At 39.5% G+C, this 24227-nt stretch overlaps 1 protein-coding gene across 4 annotated transcripts in view; it reads left to right on the top strand.

Annotated features, from left to right (window-relative positions):
* The window catches only part of Pvf3 (PDGF- and VEGF-related factor 3), a 75876-nt gene that overhangs the window by 23807 nt on the left and 27842 nt on the right, over positions 1-24227 (top strand). Inside the window, exon 1 of one of the 4 annotated variants that reach the window (XM_015168929.3) lies at positions 8314-9262. The exons of 2 other annotated variants lie outside the window; for them this stretch is intronic. In XM_015168929.3, coding sequence (XP_015024415.1) covers positions 8747-9262 — 516 coding nt within the window. In that variant the 5' untranslated portion in view covers positions 8314-8746. Of the gene's footprint in view, positions 1-8313; positions 9263-24227 lie in introns of those variants that run through there. One more of the 4 variants, XM_032438812.2, reaches the window with a different exon arrangement.

Here is a 24227-nt window from a genome sequence, read left to right as displayed (position 1 = left end):
AGCATCGGCGCAGGGTTTGAACTGGCCTCCTTCTGGTTCTGCTTCTTGTTTGCATGGCAGACGGCGTCTGTTAGCTGCCAACTTTTGCCAAGCGATGCCGCGAGAAATTTAATTTGCTTGGCAAATATTTTTACATAAACTTTCGTTTAATTTTCAAGTCAAAGTTTAGTCCAGTCAAATCTCATCGGATGCTCGAAATGTTTTCTCAATAAGCTGCTCGCTATATTTTCTATTTACAAAAATTACGCAAAAATATTTTGTTTATTTTGATAAAAGATGAAAACAGCTGCAAGCGTCAACCTAAAGCGGCAGTTCCCAAAAGGGAAAAGGCTTTTCCTACCAGGGCGCCAAGCACAACAAAAGAATGGACCCTGCTTTGAACCGGCTTCCTATTTTCCATATTCATTTGTGTCAAACCTTGGTTTGACTATATTTCGACTGTATTTTTGTTCGTCTCCGATGCTTTGAGCCAGCTTTCTGCTTTTACGTTGGGTTTGCCACATCCATTTGGATATCTCGAACCAGCTTCCTTTTCTAATGTCTGGTTTGCCAGACATTTACATTTCGAACCAGCTTCCTTCCTTTAGATTTGGTTTCGATGCTTTGAAACAGCTTCCAGCCATATATTTCGAACCAGCTTACTTTGGTGCTGTGAACCAGCTTTTTTCAGATCTATTTTGATTAAGCCTTGGCTTGACTTATTTTTCGAACCAGCTTCCAGCCTTTATGTTAAGTTTTAATGCTTCGAACCAGCTTCCAGCCTTTATGTCATATATTTTGAACCGGTTTCCAGCCTCTACATTCGGTTTCGATGCTTCGAACCAGCTTCCAGCCCTTCCGTCCGGTTTTCTGCATCTATTTTGCCTGTCATATATTTCTAAGAATTTTTAAATCTTTAAACTGAAACTCGTCTTTTTTTGCCAATTTGGATGCATTCAAACTGACTTTGGTCTAGTTCAGTTTTTCATATTAAAAATGCAAGAAAATAATTTTAATTTTGTTTCTAGATGGATACAAAAATCTATCCACATTGCTAGCCCACGCGTTGAGTTTGTTTTCGTATTTGGGGTTTTTTCTGTTTTTTTTTTTTTTAAATTCTCGAATCGTTTTGAAAGCAAAGTAATTTTCATTTAATTTCACTTAAAATGCACTCAAATTGTTTCGTTTTGTTATCGCCAACGAAAAATCAACGAGTAATAAAACCAAAATGAAAAGGTGCAACAAATCGAAATGACTTGCCGGAATTGTTATTGTTGTTGTTATTCTTGTTGTTGTTGTTGTTGTTGTTGTTGCTGTTGTGGGCTGGTTGTTTACATTGATTGCTGGCAGATAGAAGATGCCCAGCTGAACAAGAATATCCTGTTTATTTTTACAACTAAAACGTAGAGTCAGCTGAATCGGCCCGCCTACCTGAGAGACAGACGGTCAGTTGGACGCACAGAGGCCTCAACCTGGTCAGGGTTTTTGCCTGGTTAGGCATCAAACTAATCCAATTAGTTAAACAATGGCTGGCCAGTTTGTTAGGGTATTTGTGTGCCACGCCTCCTAACAAGTCGAGTGGGCTGCCGAGACCCTGTTGGCCTCGTGCTTGGCACCGTTTCGAATCGCATCGGATCAGTTGCGCTGGCCCTCTTTTGCAGTTCATTGTTGTTGGTCATTGTTTGGCAGCTCGATCTGTAAGCCTTGTGCCCTGATCCCCTGCCAGACTCCAGACTAAGCCGCAGTCGGGCCCATCAATCAGGGCATTAGGCGTTAGTCGCAGCCCATTTATTGGCCAGAGCCGAAGCCATTTCAATTTGGCCATAATCTATGCACGTAGCGTCTTGTAGTTATAGCTGACCAGCTATAGACATACATATATACATATATCAATTGGGTGTTAGCTAGACTTTGCCGCGGACGCTCTCCAGTTTTCATCACATCGGTTATGGTTATTGTGCGACGTGGCTGTTAGCTGGAATTGGCCAAATTGTTTATGTGGCTTACAATGTGGCCAAGACATGCATTTCATTCGATTCGAGCCATGTTTATAATGTGCCCACAACAATAGAACCTTGTTTGGTTTACGGTTGATACAATTCAAATTGGGTTTAAAATTAAGAAATTGAGAGAGCAAGGCGTCTAAATGAAGACATTTAGCTGGTTGTCAAGGGCTTAAGTTGATTAAGTCCTAAGTTCAAGCGGACAATTGAGCTATTCAAGCTTATGGCAAATAGACTTGGCTAACAATAGTTCAAAAAGCAGATAACTATAATTTGTTGGCTCTGATTTCGGAACGAGAACAATATTATATTCCCCATACTTACACTAAGATGATGTCTCATATAATGTGCAAATATAGGCAAAAAGTAAATTGGAGTTTTTTTGGCACTCAATTTGCGTGCAGCAAATCAACCAGATTTCAGCCTCAACCCTTTTGTCTACAACAGAACTTCCAGTTCTAGTCCAACAGAGCTTCCAGTGCTAGTTTCTACAAGTTGTACTTATTTATATTATAAGAATTAATGCTTGCACTTGGAGAGGATCGCTGTCTGCCATAGAGAATGTTTACTGTACATAGATATTCACGATCTCAATCAATAGCATAGACATAGTATATTTATCTGTATTGTAAGTCTGTCTGTCCGACTGCAGGCTGTGCATATTTTTATTCTCTTCTCTTTTATTAGCTAATTTATTGATGATGTTCTTGAGCATCATAACCCAGCCTTACAATCATGGGATTAACATACTTAACATTTCTTAATAAGTTTTATATTTATTCGATTTAGTTTATATCTATCAGAGTACTTGGGTTGGGAGATCGATGGGTTGGATCCTGCAAAGTCTCCTTGTGGGTCAGAGAATGGCTGTGCATACATCAAGGCAGGCTCAAATAATTATTTCATATGGCTGCTAAAGAATCTATTCAGCTTTTTATTCTATCCTTAAATTGATTGCTATCGATAGCTTTCTTTGCTTGAATCCATTTCAAATGTAGCTGCAACATCAGGCTTTTCTTTTCTTATGCAACAGCTGTTTGTTCATAATCCCAGCCATAAACCTGAGCATAAAGCAACTATTATGTCAGATTTCTTCCTCTACCCGCTCTCTCTCACTCACCCTCTCTCTCTCAGATTGTAACTCAATCACGTGTCGGCGGCAGCTATAAAAAAATGCTCGCAATGCCCCCTTCTAAATTTCTCAGATGCCGCAGCTTGAGCAACAGCATTTCCATTTTTAGCCACACACACGCGTCATCTGGCCCCCGGCTACCAGCTCCCTCCCCTGCTCCACCTGTGCCCCCCTCTCACTGCTTTGAACTAATTGGCGGCGGCATTGGCTTTCAACACGGCGAATTCCGCTTTAATAGGCTGCCAGCTCCTTTAATGAGCCTCCAGTTGTGGCCGGCTCCAAAGACTCCAATTCGATTGCCACCTCATCCGCGGGAGGTGCCACCAACTGTTGCAGTTGCAGTTGCAAACTGTGTCATTGGGTCTGCATCCATTAGCTGCATTGCCAGCAACTGCTTCGGCATATTTGTTTTCATTGTTGCGGCTATTTACATTTTTTCAGCTGCTTCGCTTCGCGCCTCTCGCTTCCTGGGAATGAACGCATCGTAAAAGCTGCCCCTTGTGGCCGCAGACCTTGTGTTTGGGCTTCCTTGTGGCAACTGCAGATGCAGAGTCTATTCCATCAGGTTTCATTAAAGCAAATACTTTTGAAAATCGTAAAATACAGCATCTATTTGCTGTGCACTCCAAAAAAAAAAAGAATACTGAAAACTATAGAAAAAACATGCATTTAAATTTATATTTAAGCTTAAGATTTCTCTAAAGTAAATTTACAATACTTAATTTAAAAGTTCTTTATATATATGTACATATTAAATATTATTTTATATAAATATTTTATATAATATATATATATATACTATAAATTAATTAAAATATATATTATATATAATCTAATACTAATACTAATTTATTTTTAACAATATTTATAGATCATGGCTTCTCATTCGCTAGCTTTTTTTAATTAATTATAATTCTTTCTGTGGATAAAATATGTGTAATAATAATTTTGTATCTAGTATCAATTTTCTAGAAGATTTTGCCAGCCCTCAAAATACAATTGCGTTCTGGTTAGGCTTAAAGTGCAACTGCTTCACATAAAAGCAAATAAATATATAAATTTTGTGTGACATTGAGCGCAACTAGAGACCAATTCTGACTCAGACTTCGAGCTGTTGCAGACAATTGAAATATGTTTGTCGTGCTTTCCATGTGACACAACAAGAAGTACACGCAAACAATCTTATCGGTTCTTCGGTCTTAATTTGCTTGGGCTGACCTTCGAGTGGCCTACCCTTTTGCCTTGCAGTGTCAGCAAGCAAAATAAACAAATGCCAAATATTTGACTTGGAATGCTATGGTAACTAAACCTCGGCCCGGGCCCTGCCCCGGCCCCGACCGGAAATTGCGTTGTTTCACCCTTTTTCCGCTGGCCTTGGGCCACAAGCGGGAAGTCTGCTCTGCACTTACTTTATCTTAAGTCAATTTGTTGCCCCTCATCATCAACTTTATCACCAGCATCATTATTAACATTATCATCATCATTCTCATCATTGTTGTGGAATTTTGTTTAGTAAACGGTTTAGCTGTCTTCTCTTTTTTATACATAATTGGACTGTGTCAACTGTGTTTGAGCCGCAGGAAAAAAACATAACAAAATACAGTCATAGATCAAGAGATTCCCGAACTCTTTGACATTGACATTTTTATGGCCCGCTGTGCCTGGGCAGCGGCTTGCCTAGTCGCAAAGCCCAAGCACAATTAGCAGGAAACTCCAGCCACACACACACACACTGAGTGCTAGGGTGCAGCGTATTATAGGGGTTTATCATCTTTTTTTTGCGGCTAGGGGTTGCTCATTTCTATCTGTGCGGTTGCTTCTCTAATGTGATTTCATTAGACTTTGACCTTTTGATACCCTACACTGAATTGAAGAAAGGTTATTATGCTTTTGGGTAAATTTATGTAACAGGCAAAAGAATCTCAGACTCCATAAAACAAAGTCTTGTTCAGGCAGAGTCAGGAACTGCAAAAGCCCGGATAACTTTGTTTATCCGATATTTCCTTACATGTTTATAATATCGATAAAAATCAGTTTTGGGATATGGCTTTTTAAGCCAAACTCGTATATTAAAATAGTCAGATACACCAAATTTGGTAGGTAGATTCTCGTAAAGTATACACATATAAATCAAGTTTCATTTTTCGCCAGCGAAATCAAACATAAAGTAAGGTAGAGCCTTGTGCTCTAGCAAAGACAATATAATAACAAAGAGAAGTAACGCTTATACATGCGAATGCGATGCAATATTTCTAGACTGGCTTTTCAGCTGGCCTTTCATCTGGCTTTTCAGCCGACTGGCTTTTCGCGCACCTGCCGAAATCTCTTTCAGCTGTGAGAACGTCTTTGGCTGCAGATATATAGGCGAGCAAGAAGGAATTTTCCCTACACATAGTTAGAAGCAAAAAGAATGAAGAAGCTCGTAGATAGAAGCTAGAAAGTATTGTAATGATAATCTAGGGTATCTCCCAGTTGAGCACTTTCTCACTTTGTTTGGGTTCGTTTTTGGTTCTTGCTTTCCATTGCTGCACCTTTTCAGGCCTTGACTTTGGTTTCGATTTCGATATGTCAATTATTTAGCTAAAACCCAGCCCCCTCCCCACCCGACCCCTTCGGCGACCATCCCTTGGGCCGCTTTCAATTTGATTTTTATGATTTTGCGGCGCATTTAGGTTCTGCTTCATTTGCATTTTGTATTGAATTTGTATTTGTATCCATAGCCGTATCTGTATCTGTGGCTGTATTTGTAATTCACGTATATTTGTCTGCGGTTGTCTTTGTGGTTGCGCCAGCTGCTGCGGCTCCTCTCTCACTCGGCACCTACACCTCTCCCGCTCTCTCTCTCTCTCTCTCCCACTCTCCCCTTCTCTCTTCCTCTGGCATTGCAAATGGCAACTTAGGCAAATTGAAGGCGGCCAAACGCGAGAACAATCCCAACAACAAAGCTAATGGCAAACTCTGCCCAGGGGAACAGCAACAGCAGCTGATATGTCCGCAGATGTGGCTGAGAATTTACAATCTTCATCTAGCTCAGACTCTCGATAGCAGCAAATTTGATTTCCATTTTCAATTTTCAATTGAAAAAGTTCTTAGCTAGGCACATTCCGGCAGTAATACGATCTTATTTAGCTGACAACAGTGGCGCCTGCCTTGGGCGAACAGAATTTTCAGTCGGATATTTATTGCCACATCAAAAAATATCTATTCTTTTTTTAATAATTATTTTTAAATATGAATAAAACGAATATTTTTACAATTTTTTATTGCCCAACTCTGGTGTGGACAAGTGTTAAGTCTCGTTAAGTGTTCACTCAAGGCAGCTTTTACTGTATTTGATCATCATCATTTTATATTAGTTATTTCAACAGAAATAATAGGAATAATTTTGCAACATTTTTTGTAGTTTTTATTGCAGGCAGCTTTCACTGTATAATAATTTTATGAAATTTATTCAAATATAAAAAATAGGAATATATTTGCAACTTCTTCTGTGCTGAGGGGATATATCATTTGGCGTTCACTCCAGTCAGCTTTTACTGTATTTTATCATCATCATTTGTTGCCACACGCTGCACAAGGGATCTGTTCGTTACGCTAATGCATCGTTTAATGCCGCGCCAACTCAGGAGGCAGAAAGAAAAAATTCATTGAGAAATTCATTTTAATTAACAGCAAAATGCATTTGGCGCCAGCTGAAAGCCGGCAACGTCGCGCACCTGCGCAAAAGCAAAAAAAATAAAATAAAAGAAGAATAATTTCAAAGAAACTCCCGCACTGCTGCCCCTTGTCTCAGCCTGGGTGGCCTCTGCTGCTGCTGCTGCTGTATGTGCAACATAATAATTTGTAAACATTTATCAATTATGCAGCAACAGCGGGAGCTGCAACAGCAACAGCAGCAGCAGCAGCAGCAGCAGCAGCAGCAGCGGCAACAACAACAACAATAATACTGGCTACTTGCAACGCCCCCCAAAGATGCCCCAGGCGACCGCACCGAGCTCCACTGCCAACTGGCCACATAAATTTTCCACATAGGCCAACAGTCGGCGCGGCAGGGCGCCCAGCTGCATCCCCCCATATCCCCACTCCCCGACGGTTTGGCAGCCGCAGAGTGCATTCCAGAGGCGTTCGGGGCGTTGATTTGCCTGGCCCCAACACGCAATTAAGTGCAAGTGGGCAACACCTCAACAGCAGCAGCAGCAGCAGGAGGGGGGGCGGCAAGAAGCGGGGAGTGAGGAGCTTAACGAAGACTCTGTTGCACGTTGCACGCGCTGCACGCGGCCAATTCAGTCGATCAATCATAAAATGGCTGCGTGACTTGTTGACAAGTGCAACAATAACAACTTAATCCAATGCAACACGGCAACACAGTCGCATGCAAATGTTTATAAACACGTGTTGCCAAACGCAACAACATTTCGAACTAGTTCCACTGATCTACAACCATATAAAACATATTTATATTAATAGGTTTACATTTGTTGAAGTTCTAGATATGCTGCCATATCAAAAAATATCAATTATTTATATGGATATGTTAATATTATTTTATGAGCAAATGACAAATGCCATCTATATTAGAATATAGTGTATTTTTATTTTTTATTAGTACTCTTATTTATTTTGTATTATTATTCTATTTAATCATTTTATTTTTTTATAAATATTACTTACTGTCATTTTTATGTTTCTTTATGTTTCCTTACGAACTAGTTCAATTGAATGATTATGTTATTGTTATATTATCAATATTATTTTATATTATTATTTTACTTTGTTAAATGAGTTTGCTTTGTTTTTTTTTTTTTTTTTAATTTTATTTAGATTTTTATTTAATATTATTATTTTTGATTAATATGTATTTTTATTATTATTTAATATTATTATTTCATGCATTTGTCTTAAATTATTTTCATTATGAATATTACTGCCTTAGACTTTGCTTAGCAACATGCTGCACATTTTGACTATTAGAATGCGCCCAGCAACATGCTGCCAAGGCGAATTAAACTTCTTGCGGCAACATGTCTGTCTGCATTTGCTTGACTCACGCACTCGCAACTCTCTTGCTCCCTCTTACTCGCCCGCTCTCTCTCGCAGCAACATGCTCTATGTGTGCTTATGTTAGCTGCCAATCAGCTGTTTAGTTCATGATTTGTTCGATGCAACCGACTGCAAACTTTCGCCGCATTCGCTTCAGTTGACAGCCGGAAGGCGAAATCAAACGTTGTTCGAGCGCAGTCGACTGCACAAAGTTGCCTTAGCTCTATTCTTGGCCGTAAGTGCGTGTATCTCTAGACGCATAAGTATCTACATTGTGAAATAGGCATCTATGCGAGCAAATGCGCATTTACTTAGCACGAAGCAGACAAGGTGAGAGAAAGAGAAGGAGCGAGAGTCAGAGTGCTGCGAGTTGCTTGAATCAAAAATTCATTCACAAGTGCATTTACGTTTTTCATTCATGAATCGCATCTGATCAAAAAAGAAAAAGAAGAAAAACCAAAGTCGTGCGTCGCGTGTTGAGAATATTTCAGGAACTTGTCAAGTGTTGTGGAAAATTTAAAAATAAATATATAAAAGCTATAAAATTAAACGATCTATAATCAAAACAATTAATTAATTGAAAAGCAACGAAATGCGGCCAATCACGATATGGTGGCAGGTGCTGTATGTGTGCCTGCAGCTTGGCCTGCTCAGTCTGGAGGCCAACGCTAATGACCACGAATACAACGTGTTGCCACCCGCTGATGTCGACAGAACGAAGCTAGATAAAAGCGCAGTCGAGCTGGTAATTCTGCATTCATTTGCGCCCGGCGAGAAGCATCCGCTTCAACTGCGCCACGTCCAGTATCACTTGCGGCATCCAGACAAATATCAGTTGGAAGCGTGGGAGCGCACAGAGCCAAAGCCAGAGCCACATCATCAGCATAAATCGCAGTCTGGCCCGACAACAGCAGTCGATGACATTGATTACCCGGCTGTGAACACAGACAAGCCCCTGCCCCGCCAGGTAACTGATGCGCCTGAGGGCTGCCGTGGCAAATGCCAGAAGAAGATGCAGCGAGCGCAAAGGCATCGCCAGCAGAAAATACAGCGGGCCAAGGAAGTGCAGGCACTCAAACAGGAGAGAAGCACACTCCGCAATAACGATGTGAGTAACTGGTTGGGAATTTTAAGCACCATTCGATTGTTGCACAAGATTCGAGCGAGTTATGGATAAACAAAGGAAAAGATAGAAAAAGACAAAGTTAGACGAAAGCAGATTCTTACAATAGAAACCAGATAATATAGTCAATAGCTTTGATAAGGCTTTCCAGAGGAGAGAATATTATATGTATACATATATTAATTAAGAGATTCCTTAGCTGGTCTTAAAAAGAGAAAAAATTATCTTTGAAGTTCAGTTGGAAGTCAAGAACTGGCAGTTGTATATCAAAGTTATAGATAAAAGAAAAATAATTTCCCATTTCCTCATATTTCTTGGCCCAAAGATGATGTCATGCCGCAACAAAAGGTACTCAGAGTAAAGCCCTGAACTATTCTTAAAAGAATTGTGGATACAAATTGAATTTTCTTTGCCTTTTATTTTCATTTCATTTTTCATTTCTATTTTCAATGTGTTTTGTTTTATTTTTTTCTGTGTAAGTTTTGCCCGGATTTCAACATTTAAATGAATTTAATTGTTCATTAATTTCCAAGCCGTCGTCTCGAGGCAAATGATAAGCAAATTTGTACCCCATGGCCCGCTGAGAGTTTCCACAGTTTTAGTTTCGGTTTCAGCTGCCGAGCTTGGCATACAAATTAATTCGTGTTTATTGGGTTGCCAGTGCACGTAGCGCATAGATCTTTAGCCGTAGATTAGTTGATTGTTTGTATGGCACGCTTTTTATTATTAATTGCCTGGCATAATTGTTCAGATTCAATTGAGATTTATGAAGCGACGCTCGAATTGCACACCCCATTACCAATTAAAAGCGTTTTAATGTGTGCTTTACAATGCCCATATTCACACCCGCTCTTTGGGAAATTAAAATGAAAATGAAAATGAAATGCACATGAATCAGAAAATCACAACAACAACTGAATACCACGTACTTTTATTGTGTCTCACAACAGAAGGCGTCGCCCAAGATTTTGCTAGAACCCCAATCGATGCGAGTGTAGAAAATTGCAGCTGTATTAGTGCACTGCGAAACGCTGAACGTGTCGCTCCTGCACATTATGTGCAGTCTAGAGCGAGAGGGCAACAACAGCAGCTTCAACTCGCCAGCTCTCACAGCATTCGTGCGTGTGTCCTCTGCTGGCGTCGCTTTACAGTTAGACTGCAGACAATCCCTCTTTCTCTCTTTTGCTCCTTCTTGATCTACATTTACTGAAATATAAGAGAATCCACTGAGCATATTATGTATATGTGGATCTTATAGAGATAATTATATAGGTATATCAAATCGATCTATATATAAATATATATGCATATGGCTTAAGAATCCAAATTGGATCGATCGATAATGTTGAATAAACAGAGAAACTTGGATCTTTTTACGGGAATCTACTGATCTTATAAAATCATTATCTATCTGTGTATAAATATATAAGAACCTTATTCCAGATAACATAGCTCGATTTTGTGACATAAGCAGAGAAATTTATCTTATCTTTTCTGGTCTTCAGAGTACAGGAATATATATATATTCTTTATTGCATCGCTTATGCCTTCTATCGATCAATGTAAATGCATATTGCTGCTTAATGCAGCTTTAAGTATTTTTCAATGTAAACTTTCGGTTTTTTATTTGTTTATTTACTCGTATGCAAATATTCTCTCATTAAAATTCACTTTGTTACCGATCCGCTGGGAGGTGTGGAAACCAATTCCACTTTCATCTGGCTAATCTCTTTTCATTATTAACACAGCATTGATATTTGGTTCGAATGCTGGAGCCTCGCCTTTGCCCGCCTGCCCGCTGCCCTTAACGCTTTGGCGCCTTGCTGCTCAATTTTATTTGCTGCACTAATCGATACCGACACTTGCCACTCAGCCCAGCCCAGCCCCTTCCCCAGCCCCTTGTTGCAACTTTTCGAATGAGTCTCCAGCTCTTGCCACAGACTGTGGCGGGCTGACATGGGCGGGAGCGGAGGCACACTTCAAACATTGCCCGCCCGTTTGAAATTTTGGCGCTAGTAAACAACGCAGCTGCAACATCAGTTGCTGGCAAGGGAGGAGCAGGGGGCAGGTTATGTCAGGGGTGGGGCGAAGGGGGCCTTTCAATTAATTCAAGGCATTAAAACAATTAAACGGCTGTGGCTTCATTGACTTGGCACACGCTGCCTCCCCCCCGCCCACTCCTCCTGCAATGCAGCCGCAGGCAATTGCCAGGCCATGCCTACTTTTAGTTCAAATCCACAGCCGTCCCCCTTTTTTCTCGCCCTCTCCCTCGCCCAAGCACACTTCGACCGATTGTGACCCAATTTTCACACAAATTAGTGCAGCTAATTTTTAATGATGATTTTTCAGTAACGCCTTCAGTTTGAGGCCCACTTCACTTGGCATTTTTCATAATTTCCATTTCTTCCTCTTCTTTTTTTAACGCAATTTATGAGTAGCTCCCAACCCTTGCGCCCTCCCCCCCTCCCTGCCATAAGGGGTCTTTGTGCCGACAAATGCAATTGAAATAAACATGGAAAATGTTGTTTGGTCTGCTTTATCGTGAGGGCAGGGTGTGGGCGTGGGAGGGGGCTAGCGGTGCTGTGTTGAGGGAGGGGGGGAGTGGGGACTGGAGCAACTGACGCCTTCATCTTCATCTTTTCAAGGGTGTTGCCCCACAGCCAAAGCCAAAGCAGGCCGAGAAAGCAGATCTAGAGCCAATGTAGCCGCCGTCTCCATGCGTTTCAACTCATTTGCACCTAATTGTCATGCAAAGGGGCCCTGAGACGGGAACAAATAGGTGTTTATGCAGAGAGAGAGAGAGAGAGAGAGAGAGTACTGTCTGGTATCTGGTAGCCCTCTATATATCAGTGCACTCCGAGAAAATGTTGTGCACTTTGTACTTAAATCAAGTGCAAATGTTCGCTTGGGCAATAAATACTTATATGATTTTTTTTTTTATTTTCGGAATGCAAATCTTCAATAAAAAATTCACTTCCAGCAATTTACTTTTTCTTAATCCAAATTCTTTCATTAACATTAGGTACATGGGTTTTTCTCCAAGTGTATCTGCCTCTGCTGTTATGGCTATGCCCACAGCTTGGGAGGGGGCCTCACCAGCTGGCTGCCACATTTTTATCATTTTCTCTAGCCTTTCTCTGGCTCTGCTTCTTTCATCTTCTCTCCATCTGCACCTCTGGGCAAGTCGTTGACTTAATCTGCATTTTTTTGCTGTGCAGTTTTTTGCAGCCTCCTTTGCTATTTGCTTGCCAATGTGCTCACATTTTTGTGTCCCTGGTCAACAAGAATGATATTTGCATAGTTTCCGGCAGCAGCTCTTTAATTTTCAGTTGGACCCGAACGTATCAAGTACCTGCAACAAAAAGGAATCCCTGCCTTAATTGTAAATATAGAGATATCAGAGGGCTGCCTGAACTTGCAATTAACTTCTCAAGATGTTTCCTGAAACGTTCCAATTAGAAGAACGTTATTCGGATTGGATGTAAGGTTATAAATTATTCAACAATGGAGACTTGGCCTTTGATTAGATTAGTCTATTTGAGCAATCGATCACAACTTTTCAATCGAATCGATAAGTATCGATGTTCAGAGTGGCGTGGGAAATTTTGTACCATATGTCTTTATAAAGAATATTTGAGAGTACCATTTTCACATGAATTTCGACCAGAAATAATGATGTCAGATTTTGATGTCAAATCGAATCGATCAAGAGGTCAAACCATGAATAAAAAACCAAACCTCGTGAAAATCGGATAGCATTTCACCGAGTTATGGTGGCGGGACATTTTGAACTATGTCTATATGCAAACTTCTTACGAATAAATAAAGTGTGTGTGGGCGTATAAGTGTATGCATGCATGTATGTATGCATTTATGTACATATGTATGCATGCATGTTTGTTTTCTAACAGCAAACGCATACTAAGCTTATTTGTCGCTGTGCTGCAAATTTAAATAAAAAGAATCGCTACAGGGTGCTCTCCTCCTCGATTCTCAAGAATTCAAGTAACTCCGGAAGTTGAGTATGTATGTTAGGTATTTATGTATGTAGGTATGTAAGTATGTAGGTATGTTAGGTACATACATGGTATGTTAGGTTTGTAGGTATGTATGTATGCATGTATGCATGTGTTTATGTATGTTGCATGTTGCCGTACATACAAGCAAACATGTATACGTATATATTCTAACATATGTACATATACATGCAGACATGCTCCCAAACATATATGTACGCATGCAAATTGTTATATATGCAAAACGCCATACATGCATGCATGTATATATTTGTATGTCTGTTGATATATCAAAGATATATATTTTCCATAAAATGTATAGCATGTTTTTTTCAGAATCGGCTAAACATACTTTTGATATGCTATCAACAGGGTATTTGCTAGTCAACAGCTAATTCTCTTCCCTCTATCTCTCTTTCGATCTTTCCATCTCCCTTACTCTCTCATTTCGCATGCTTCTCTCATCTCCACTGGGCTTTCGTGCACTTGGCATTCTCTGGGATTCCCGCTATTTGCAGCATTTCAAGTGCTGCTAATTCTATGTCACCTCAAACAGGATAAAGTCCTGGTCGCAGGCAGCTGCGCTTAGCCGTCAGCCAGGTCTTTGTTGGCCAGTTAGCTCCTGCCCCCCTCCCCGCTTGTCCTCACCCGCCCAGCTTGGGCTATACAAAAAGCTGGACCAGTCCCAGCTCCAACTGCCAGCCTTGTGCTTTGTCAACGTGTGGAAAATTTTTGTTTTTCATTTATGCTGCAACGTTTTGCATTCGCATTTTATTTCCACAATTTGCGCAATTGTATTTTTATTTTTTCTTTATATATATTTTTTTTTATCATTTTTGTTGTGCTTGCATATTAAATTGCATTTGTTTTTCTGCTTCTTCTTCCTTGTGGCAGCAACCTGCACATGTTGCCATATTTCTTTCGGAATATTGCTTCTCATCGTTTTTGCCTTGTCGATTTTCAATTTTCCATTTTCTACTACGCTTTCCTTGCCGTTATTCAAATTCTGGTTGTCGTTTATCGCCTTTTGGGCAGCCCCAAAGCGCTTTTTATTACCCGCAATTTGCGCATTTTCACTTTTAGTTTTAATTAACTAAAAATTTGGTGCGACAGCCAGAGAAAAGCGCCCGCAGTCGCAGCTCCAGCCCCAGCCACCCGCTGCCCCACGGCTCCCAAGGGCGACTTTTTGCCTTTTTCTTTGCCAAATACCCTTTCTAAAAAAAAAATATTCTAATTTTTACGTTAAGTGGAATGAAATACAGTGCCAAAGGACAGCTCTCTTGGGGCAATATGTACTTTGACATACTCATTTTTTTTAGTCCCAATCTTTTTCCATTAAAGATCTTTTGCCCGGACTCAAAACGAAACAATAAATAATATAAAATAAAAATTATAGGAAATGATCTAAGTTTATAGAGCCTAATCAAAGCTGATTATATTATTATCGGTACTTTTCCATAACTTTTAGATATATATTTTCTATATGCTCCTTGCTATCAAGTTAAGTTGCCATCATATTAATTTTGGTCAGCTCTATATATTATTCATATATTATATTACGATATTAGAGCATTAAAACTTCGGCCTATGGCAGATAATAATCGACTTTCTGCTCATTTCTCTTGCTATTTTTATTTTCCCCTGCATTTTATTTGCATTAACAGCACTTTTTACTATTTTATTTCGGCGCCCTCGTTTTGTGTGCTTAAATTGTTTTTCTTCCAATTTCGTTTTGTTGTTTTGCACACAATTTTCCGGCACATTTTCACATTTACTCAGTTTTTTTGCCGCACAATTTTAATTATTTGCAAATGGAAGGCTTTCGGGCGGGCAAAGCCCGCCAACCCCGCCAAACCGGCCAGCTACTCATTGTTTATGGCCGGCTCCTTTGACAAAAGGATCGACGCCTACGGGCGGGGCGGGGCGGGGCGGGGTGGGGCAGTTCCCTGCAGCTCTTTTGGCCGAAAAGTTCAAAGTGCAAGTTCCCGTTTTTTGACTCTTTTGCAGCTTGCGGCTTTAATTGAACTCGAACCCAGACGCCTTTCTGCCACAACAACAACAACAACGAGAACCACAACGAGAACAACAGCCAGAACAACAATTTCTTTTGTTCTGCAAACTAATTAAACATTTGAAGAATACCCCTACCCGATGCCCAGGTAGGGTTAGGGGCCCCGCCATTATTGTTGCCGCACTATTAATTTGTTTTTAAACCGTTTCTTCTGCTCGTTTATGCGCTTCTAGAAGGGCGTCACGATTCAGTCGCACAGAAAGAGACATAGCCTCATTATTAATATATGTTTCCCAATCATTAAACGAGTTGGTATATTTTTATTCAACCTATCCATTTATATGTTAATTAATCCGACTGCGAGAATCTTGACAAAATTTGGCAAATCTTCGTCTTCTTGCTGCAGACAGTATATATGTTGGAACCAACCAGATCGTACAATACCTTATAGTTTATATCGGAACAATCGGACGAAACGAAAAGCTTTTGCTCCTTATACATCAGCCTACATGGGAATACTATATCTTGTAGCTATATACAAATGCGGACCCAAATTCTGTTTTTTTCTATAGAGAATTTATCTTCGAGTTATGTTAGCAAGAGCATTTCATCTTCGGCGTGCCGCAGACTCTATTCTTTTCTTGTTGTTTTTTTCTCAACTGGATTCTCAGCTCTTGCAATTACCAAACACTTGGTGGAACCGAGTGAATGGGCGTACGGCTTGGAGGAGCCGTGCCCGAGGCTTGATTAATGGCCACGTGGACGTGGCTTCATTTTGATTGCCGCCTGTCCAATTGGCCGGCACATCATTTGTTTTACACAACTCAAATACAAACTGGCGGCTAATATCAATACGCAACAACAGCCGAGAACAAGCAAGAACAGCCAAGAACAACAACAACGGCGATTGGCTTTTCAATTTTGCCCCAAAATGAAAACGGATTTGCTTTCTGTTGCGCGTTGCCCATTAATCAGTTTCAGGTTTTTCTTTTATTTTTCGATTGCTGTGTGGTCTCTTTGGCAATACAAATTAGCTGGGCCGCCATCTCAGTTGTTGTCGTGCGTGTTTGTTTACACGGCCAACATTTAATCGAGCCACGCACTTTGAATCCGATTTCGGGCCACACTTCGAAACGTTGCCAAAAAAAAAAAAAAAAATCAACTTGAAGCCCCAACTCAAATATGGCCCAGTGAGACCTGAGTTCAGTTCAAATATTGAGTAATTGTAAGTGTTTATTTTTTGAATATAATCTGTTGTAGAGTGGGAAACGGGAAGCAGTTGTTGTTGAATCAGCGTAAAGTGTCATCATATGTTATACAATAAATTGATTTCTTTTTTGTAATAGCTGAAAAGTGTCGGATTTTATGATAGAGGGCAATAAAAGCTGTACATAATCAATTTACATATATTTTATGCCTCGTAATTGTTTAAAGTGAGTTTGTAAGAGCTTGTGCGAACCCTAATCTCTATATACCTACTACTTATCTAATAATTATTAATCTAATATTATTTTATTATTAATATTAATCTATATGCCTAGTGAACATTATAGCTAGAGACTCCAAGCTAAGACTAATAATTTCCATACTAAATGCGCTTAAAAAACAATAAATAAATATATATACATAAATAATATATAAAATTATATAATAATAAAAATAGCTTATAGGGAACATCTAAGTGCCTGAGTCACCAAATGTCGTATAAAATAATTTACTTTACTTTTTACCTCCTACTAAAGTCATATATCATATATCATATCATATTCCCTTCAGATAGATGCCCCGATTTTTGGTATATATATTTATTAGAAATTCATATTCATTTTCTGAAAGTCTTCAAAAATGAAATTTTCCGAAAATGGAAGCACATTGCGTAGTTTAAGGCATGCCTCTTTGTGTGTGTATGTGTGTATAGAGAAGAGTATCTAAGAAGAAGAAATAATTAAGTCAGCCCTCAGCTGGTTAAAGGTTATTCCGTAGTTGAACACTTACGTCTAGTTTTAGTTAATTATTCTGAACCCCAATTCTCTCCATATACATGAACAGATCCTTTTGATTGAAAGGAAAGTTTGATATTCCTCATTAAAATCTTATAGAAGCCTTAACGTCACGATGAATCGAGTTTCAAGAAAGTATATTATATCCCAGCTAACTTTTTCGATTGTTTTCTCAGTTAGCTAATTAATTTTTCTCACTTTCGCAACCTATTTTATTCATTTTATTTCCTGCGGCTCAAATCTTGTTGCAATCAGTTTAAATAAATCGAATGGCACCTTGTAAGAATTCCGATCCATTCTCCGTGAACTTTTCCCCTGCAGCAAGGTAGTTGCATTCAGTAAATGAAAACTTGCATCATACTCGGGTTCAATGGCCGGGCCAATGCCACACTTCCCATTCCATACCCAGCCCCTGCTCCGCCTTCCGCTCCTGGCCTTAAATGGCAGCTGTGCAAGTGGCACTTTTTACTTGTAATAAAAAGAAAACAACAACGAGAACAACATCAACTAGGTATACAAAAGTATAAACAAAGCAATTGCCGCTGGCATAAACAAAAGGCCTGCATTAAGTAATACCTACAGCTGCCCAGGGGTTGTGGTAGGGGCGGGGAGGGCGCACACAAAGTAACTGAAAGATTTTCCGACTTTTCCCCTTTTTCCGCGTTGCGCTCACTTCTCGGTTCATTTGACGACACACTTCTCACTTTTCGGAGCACTCAACACTTGAGCAAGGTCGAAACTTTTGGCAATCCATTAAATATGCTGCCATCTAAGGAAATGTCAAATGCTGCGAAAAACACAAAAATAACACACGAAAAAAAAAACGACTAGCAAAAAAGCAGCAGAAATTAATGAAGCCCAACGCGCATGTCGAACAGCCAAATGAAGCCAATCGAGCCCGAGTCTCACTTAGCCAACACTTGGCAAAAGACTTCAGCAAAAATCATGTAAAAATGTTGGCAGATTATTATGCGAAACGAAAAAACCAGGTGGCAAAAACAAACTGACAAAGATGTCATTTGGATATAAATAAAATCAAATTATATGTAATTATAGAAAAGTATATTCAAGTAGAGTATGCTATATGCTATATGGTATATCAGAGTATAATATAGTGTAATATAGTGTAATATAGTGCAGGATAGTGTAAATGTAATATAGTATGCTGTATTATGGTATAGTATATAGTGTATCTAGTCATATAGTACACCATGGTATAGTATAGTAAAGTCATATTATTCCCAACGGACCAGAAATATCTATACAGATGTATAGAAAGAAATGTATATAAAAGTAGTATATAGTATAAATATAGTATAGTATTGTATAGTATAGTTAAGCATGGTATAGTATAGTATATAGTTTATAAGTATATAGTAGAATATATTATTGTATAGTATAGTTGAGTTCAGTATTATATTATAAATCATTATACTGTAGAGCATGATTCAGTATAATTATATAGCACAGTATATTACGGTTCCCAACCTACCTCAACCCACGGAAATATCAAGTACTTATACTAGACCAGAAATATCTATACAGATTTTTAGACGATGAATATATATATTTTTAATTTTTCAATTATTCGCCAGATCTCAACAAATCTATCTCATTTAAGACTATTAAATACGGTCCGGAAATATTTCTTCCCTTGGTTCCCAGAGTTATATTACGCAAAATAAATTCCCTGTTCTTATCATATTTAATAGTGTATATTGTTGTGTAAAAAGATAATGGAATAATAATTTTGCTGAAATCTTTTTTTCTACATACATATAAATCACATTTCTAAATCTGAGTGGCGGCACTTCGTTGCCCAGATTTAAACTTCTATTTAACATCCATTTCTAGGCTTAATTTTAATTCACGGCCCTTCTGACTACCCCTATATCATATTACACGCCCATTGCTTTTATGGCTTTCTCTTAACCAGCTGCAAGCCAATATTTCATCATATATCTGACTCGCATTACACGAACTCTACGGACAATTCATTTATTGAACATTTGTGCTGACAAACTCCCTGAAAGTAGTCGAGTGCATTCGCCCACGCTCAGATTGTGTTTTTGCTTCGAGGAGCAGCGAGTATTTTAATTGACAACCAAAACTCAAAACGTGGCCCCTGTCAAATCGCGCTGCGTTTGCCGCAAACTGATTGCAAATGCGGGCGCAGGCAGAGCCGTACATCAATTTCCACAGCTGCAGATACAAATGTATCTTTGTATCTATGCACACTCACAGTAGCTGTTGCCAAGTGCAGCACGCAGTCGAATCATTCAGAGAGTCAGTTAGTCTATCAGGCAGTCAGTCAGGCAGTCAGTCAGTCAGTCAATTAGACAATGTTGCTGGCAACTGGCGACGAGTGCGACGAGTGCGACGAGTAACAAGATGATATCTATTAGATACTTAGATACTTTTTTGTATGCAACGCAGCTAACTGAATTTATGTCAGTTTTTATGTGGCTCTGCGAACTTGCTGCACCATAATGAAGCTGTTCTTAATGATGATCACGATGATGATGATGAGAATGGGTTGTCTGAACTTTTCGCCTGTGCCCGGGGTTAGAGACACATGTTGAGTGCTTGCTGCTGGATTGGCTTCTTGGCCAACCGTCAGATACTTTATTCGTTTTTCTCTTCGTTTTTTTTTTGTCTCCCTTGAATGCACTTGCAATCCGCTGCGAGGCGTTTGCTTGTGCTGCATAATTAAATCATAGACGGACAGACAGACAGACAGTCAGTCCGCACTTGTCGAATGCGACTGCGTTTAAAAAACTCAGAAAGCCAAAATGTAGAGTCTGCGCCTCTGCGATTTCTGGGTCATGCATTGGCCACAATTTATGACAGCTGCTGCTACGATGCGGGCTAAGTAGAGTTGGCCATAAATTAGAGCTCAATATATTTGCAGACAGAAAAGTTCTAACACACAAATATGTAAGCGGTATGTCGAACAGTGTGTGGCCAGCAGGAGTATTTAAAGAATTGACAAAATGAAATATAATACCAGAAAAGTTGTAAATTAATTACAGACAACGCCACATAAAGTCTTTTACTTAAAAAGCACAAAAAGCTTAATTAACGAGTTGCAAATGTCAAGAGAGAATATAATAAAGTACAATTTTCTTTCTATTTCGCTTTGCTTTGCCACGAGTAAAATAATTATTCTCAATTTTTCTAGCTCCGTGTTGGGATTAAATACTCGCACAAAGGGAAATCGGGAAATATTTTCTTACTTTTAATTAGAGTAGAAAGCGATTAAATGTGATTATTGCATGTTGAATCTGATGAAAGCTGTTAAGTCTTGACAATATGCATAGGGCGACATGAACCATAATCGAAATTCTCTTATTTTTTTAAAAATTTTAAAGTTTGCATTTTTGGGACTTCTTCAATTTTGGCGAGTCTTTCGACCTAGTAGCTTCTTTTGGGATTGGGGATGGACTTTAGTTATAATTTCTTTAAATAAACTAAATATCAAATCAAAAGATAGCTTAAGCCTTGCCTGGCTGTATCTTTTCCGTGCCTCTTTGAAAATGTAGTTTCGTGTTTTTGTTGAGAAATAAAAAAAACCCGGCCAGCGCTCTTCTCTATGCACAACCTTTGAGCCTGTGTAATTCCAATTGGACACAGCTTGCCACAACTGACAGCTCACACAGACCACAGTCGAGGCTCATCAAACGCATCCACGAACTCTGACCCAAGATCGAGACGATCTGAAGACCTTGGTCGGACACTTGTCATGGCCAGCCACAAAAGCATGCGCCCAGGCAGATTCCTTCATAATCAAGCTACCATAGGCCACGCCCATTCATTAGGCACACGCAGAAGCAACAGGCAACCGAGCTGGAGATGGGGCAGCCCCATATGACGAGAGGGTCTGGTCTATAATTTGTTGAAAAAGAAATGTCCAAATGCACCGTGTGACACACTTCAAACTGTCAGCAATTTGATGAGTGCGGCACGCCACGAATGCCACGAAACAGCAGCTGAGCGAGGGGAGGGGTTCAAGGGACTGGGGGAGGGGGAGGGGGTAAGCTAGCCAACCCAATTAAGCAATTTGATTTGTGTTCGCGTTCCTCACAAGCCACACGCACAGCAAAGGGAGGAGCAGAAGCAACCTCTGGGGCCATAAAAACAGACGAATTGGATGAGACATTTGACACAATCGAAAAAGAGTTTTTATAGAGTATCTAAAGTGGATTTGATACGCGCGGGGAATTAATATTATGATTATTATTTTAACTATCAGTAATAAAAACAATTTTCAACTGTGTGACCCACAGAGTTGACTTCTGTTTATGGCCCCAGCGAGATAACAACTGAATAAGACATAAACAGGCCCATAATTTAATGCTTGTATTTTTCAGGTTGGGAGAGAGATAGTGGCAATCAGTCAGTGAGACAGTTCGTCAATCAGTCAGTCAGAAAATAAGCCACTCAGTCAATCGATCAATCAATCAGGCAGTCTGTCGTTCAGTCCGAAAGTAGGTCGTCAATCAGATGGGCAGTCAGTAAGTAGTCAGTCAATCAGTCAGTAAGTCAGTCGCTAGATGAGGAAGTCAATCAATATGTAATTAAGTCAGTCGATACTCCAGTCAATCAGACAGGCAGTAATGTCAGTAAACTAGTCAGTCAGTCAGTTAGTTCGGCATGAGAGTCTATCAATCAGTCATTAGGGAAGTCAGTTATCTAACATCAAATCATTCTGTCTGTCAGTAATTCTGATATCTAGTCGGTTGGTCTGTAGTTAAGTCAGTTAGTCATTCAACTATCTAGTCAGTCACTCCATCAATCAGTCAGCCATGTAGTCTGTCAATCACGCTGTCAGTAAGTAAGTCAGTCAGTCATTCAGTCAATTAGGTAATCCTTCAATGAGAAAGTCAGTTCAGTATGTCAGTCAGCTATTCTGTCAGTAAGTATGTCAGTTATTCAGTCAATCAGTCAGTCCATAAATAAGCAAGTCATTTAGCCATCCAGTCATCTAGGCAGTCAGTCTGTCAATCAGTCAGTCCAGCAATCAGTCAGTCAATCAGTCTGTCAGTGAGCCTTTGAATAATTCTGTTAGTCTCTTAGTCTGTCAATAACTAACTTAGCTATTCAATCAGTAAGTTCAATCAATCGGTCTATCATTCACTCGGTCAGTCAATATTTGGCTTTGTTACGCCCTTAAGCTGCTCTCGATGTCCCACTCAGAGCGCAGAGACGAACATAAGACGCAAACACTTGTGAATAATATGCGATTCGACAAGCTGCTTGAAATGTTAAGCAAATATTTACATTCAATAAAAGTAAAATATCGGGAAATTACGTACTACGCATTCGTGTTATCTGTGAGATGCAAACGAAACCGAAAGTTGCGCACGATGTGGGCGTTTCCTCATTAGAGATTTGACCTTTTGTTGTATTGAATATCGCGCCAAAGATTTATTGACGACTAATCGAATGCAGTTTCTACAAATACTTAACGTCTGCCCTTTGTCATTGGGCGCTATGAAAAATATTTGAATAAAATAAATAAACCAAAGAAAAAGAAAACATTTGTCACGCTCCGCTGCGGCGACTTACAAAGGAAAATGTAACGCGATAACTGTCTGTGGGGATCGGGCAGGGCAAGGGCTGGAGATGGGCACGGGGGGGAAGTTTTCCTCTGCGGCAGCATTTGTTAATCGATATTTAAATTGAGTCAATTTGTGAGCAACAGCCCCCATGAAACAGTTGAGAATTTTGCTGGCAAGTCAATCGTTTCCCAATTTGTTTTCTGCATTTCTGAATACCCCGCATTGCATCGGCTGTGGGGTATATAATCCGAGAAGATATTTAGCCGGGCAAATGTGTAATAAAATTGATAATGCGAGTCGAGAATTTCGAGCTTGGTAGAAAATACTTAAAACAAGCATTGGCAGGCTTAAAATAAGAGCTAAACATTCTTAATGTTAAGTATTATACTTGAGTTGTTCTTCACAAAGTTTTTAAAATGCGAATTTCATTTTCAGACTAAGATATTTTTGCTTAGTCAAGATTTTAATAGCCTTTGAACTTGGTTTGAGTAAAAGAATTATTTTTTAAATTTATTTAGGTAATATATAAACTAGATGAGCAGTTCCTTAATATATTTGATTAAGGATTGCATGTTATGCATTAAGTTCAATTTAATTAAATTATATTTAATACTTGTTCAAATTCTACAAATAGTCTGGTAAATGTTGCACTGACATATAACATATAAGTATTATCTTGTCAGCTGAGTTTTAAGATATTTTGTTGTTTTGTCTGAGATTGCTTTGTGTATCACGTGTTTGTTGCTCTGGAACATGTAGCAGATGTCCAGATGTGTATATCTGTGGTCAAACACACACGCACACTCACACGCACAGTCGACCGCACACCCAAGGGAATGGTCAAGTCTCGAATGAGTAGAAGGTTGTGCGTTGTGCGTTACCGAAAGTTCGATGCTTCGATGCAGCACTCGGAATTACAAGTGGTTGTTGTCGTTGTTGATGTTGTTGCTGTTGCTTTTATCGTTGTTGCAGTTGTTATTCGATTTTTGTGTTTGAATTGAAGCAGCAGCCACATCGCACGCACTTGTCAATTGCAGAGCTTGTCAAAGTTTCTTTCTCCGCTCCGCTCCTCTTCTCTTTTTTTTTTTGGCATTTTTTCATAGCTATTGCTAAGTGCAGGGGAGCATGTCAAATGCCTGGCAAAACACAAGCATTACACAAAACGAGACTTGACTCTGCCAGCCAAGGACTTCATTCGACGAGCTTCAATTGGGCGGGATAACAAAAAAAAAAGAATTGAGAAGAGGAGCTCAGAAACATGCGAAAACACGTTTTGCAATGGGAAAGTGAGATGAAATCATTTGCTCGATGAGCCAATAACTATAAATGTAATACAAAATCGAGCATTCAATGAAGGAATAT

Source organism: Drosophila virilis, chromosome 4, assembly GCF_030788295.1.
Source record: "Drosophila virilis strain 15010-1051.87 chromosome 4, Dvir_AGI_RSII-ME, whole genome shotgun sequence".
Taxonomy (NCBI): Eukaryota; Metazoa; Arthropoda; class Insecta; order Diptera; family Drosophilidae; genus Drosophila; species Drosophila virilis.
Note: the sequence above shows the minus strand (reverse complement) of the source record. Positions and strands in the feature narration are given on the sequence as shown.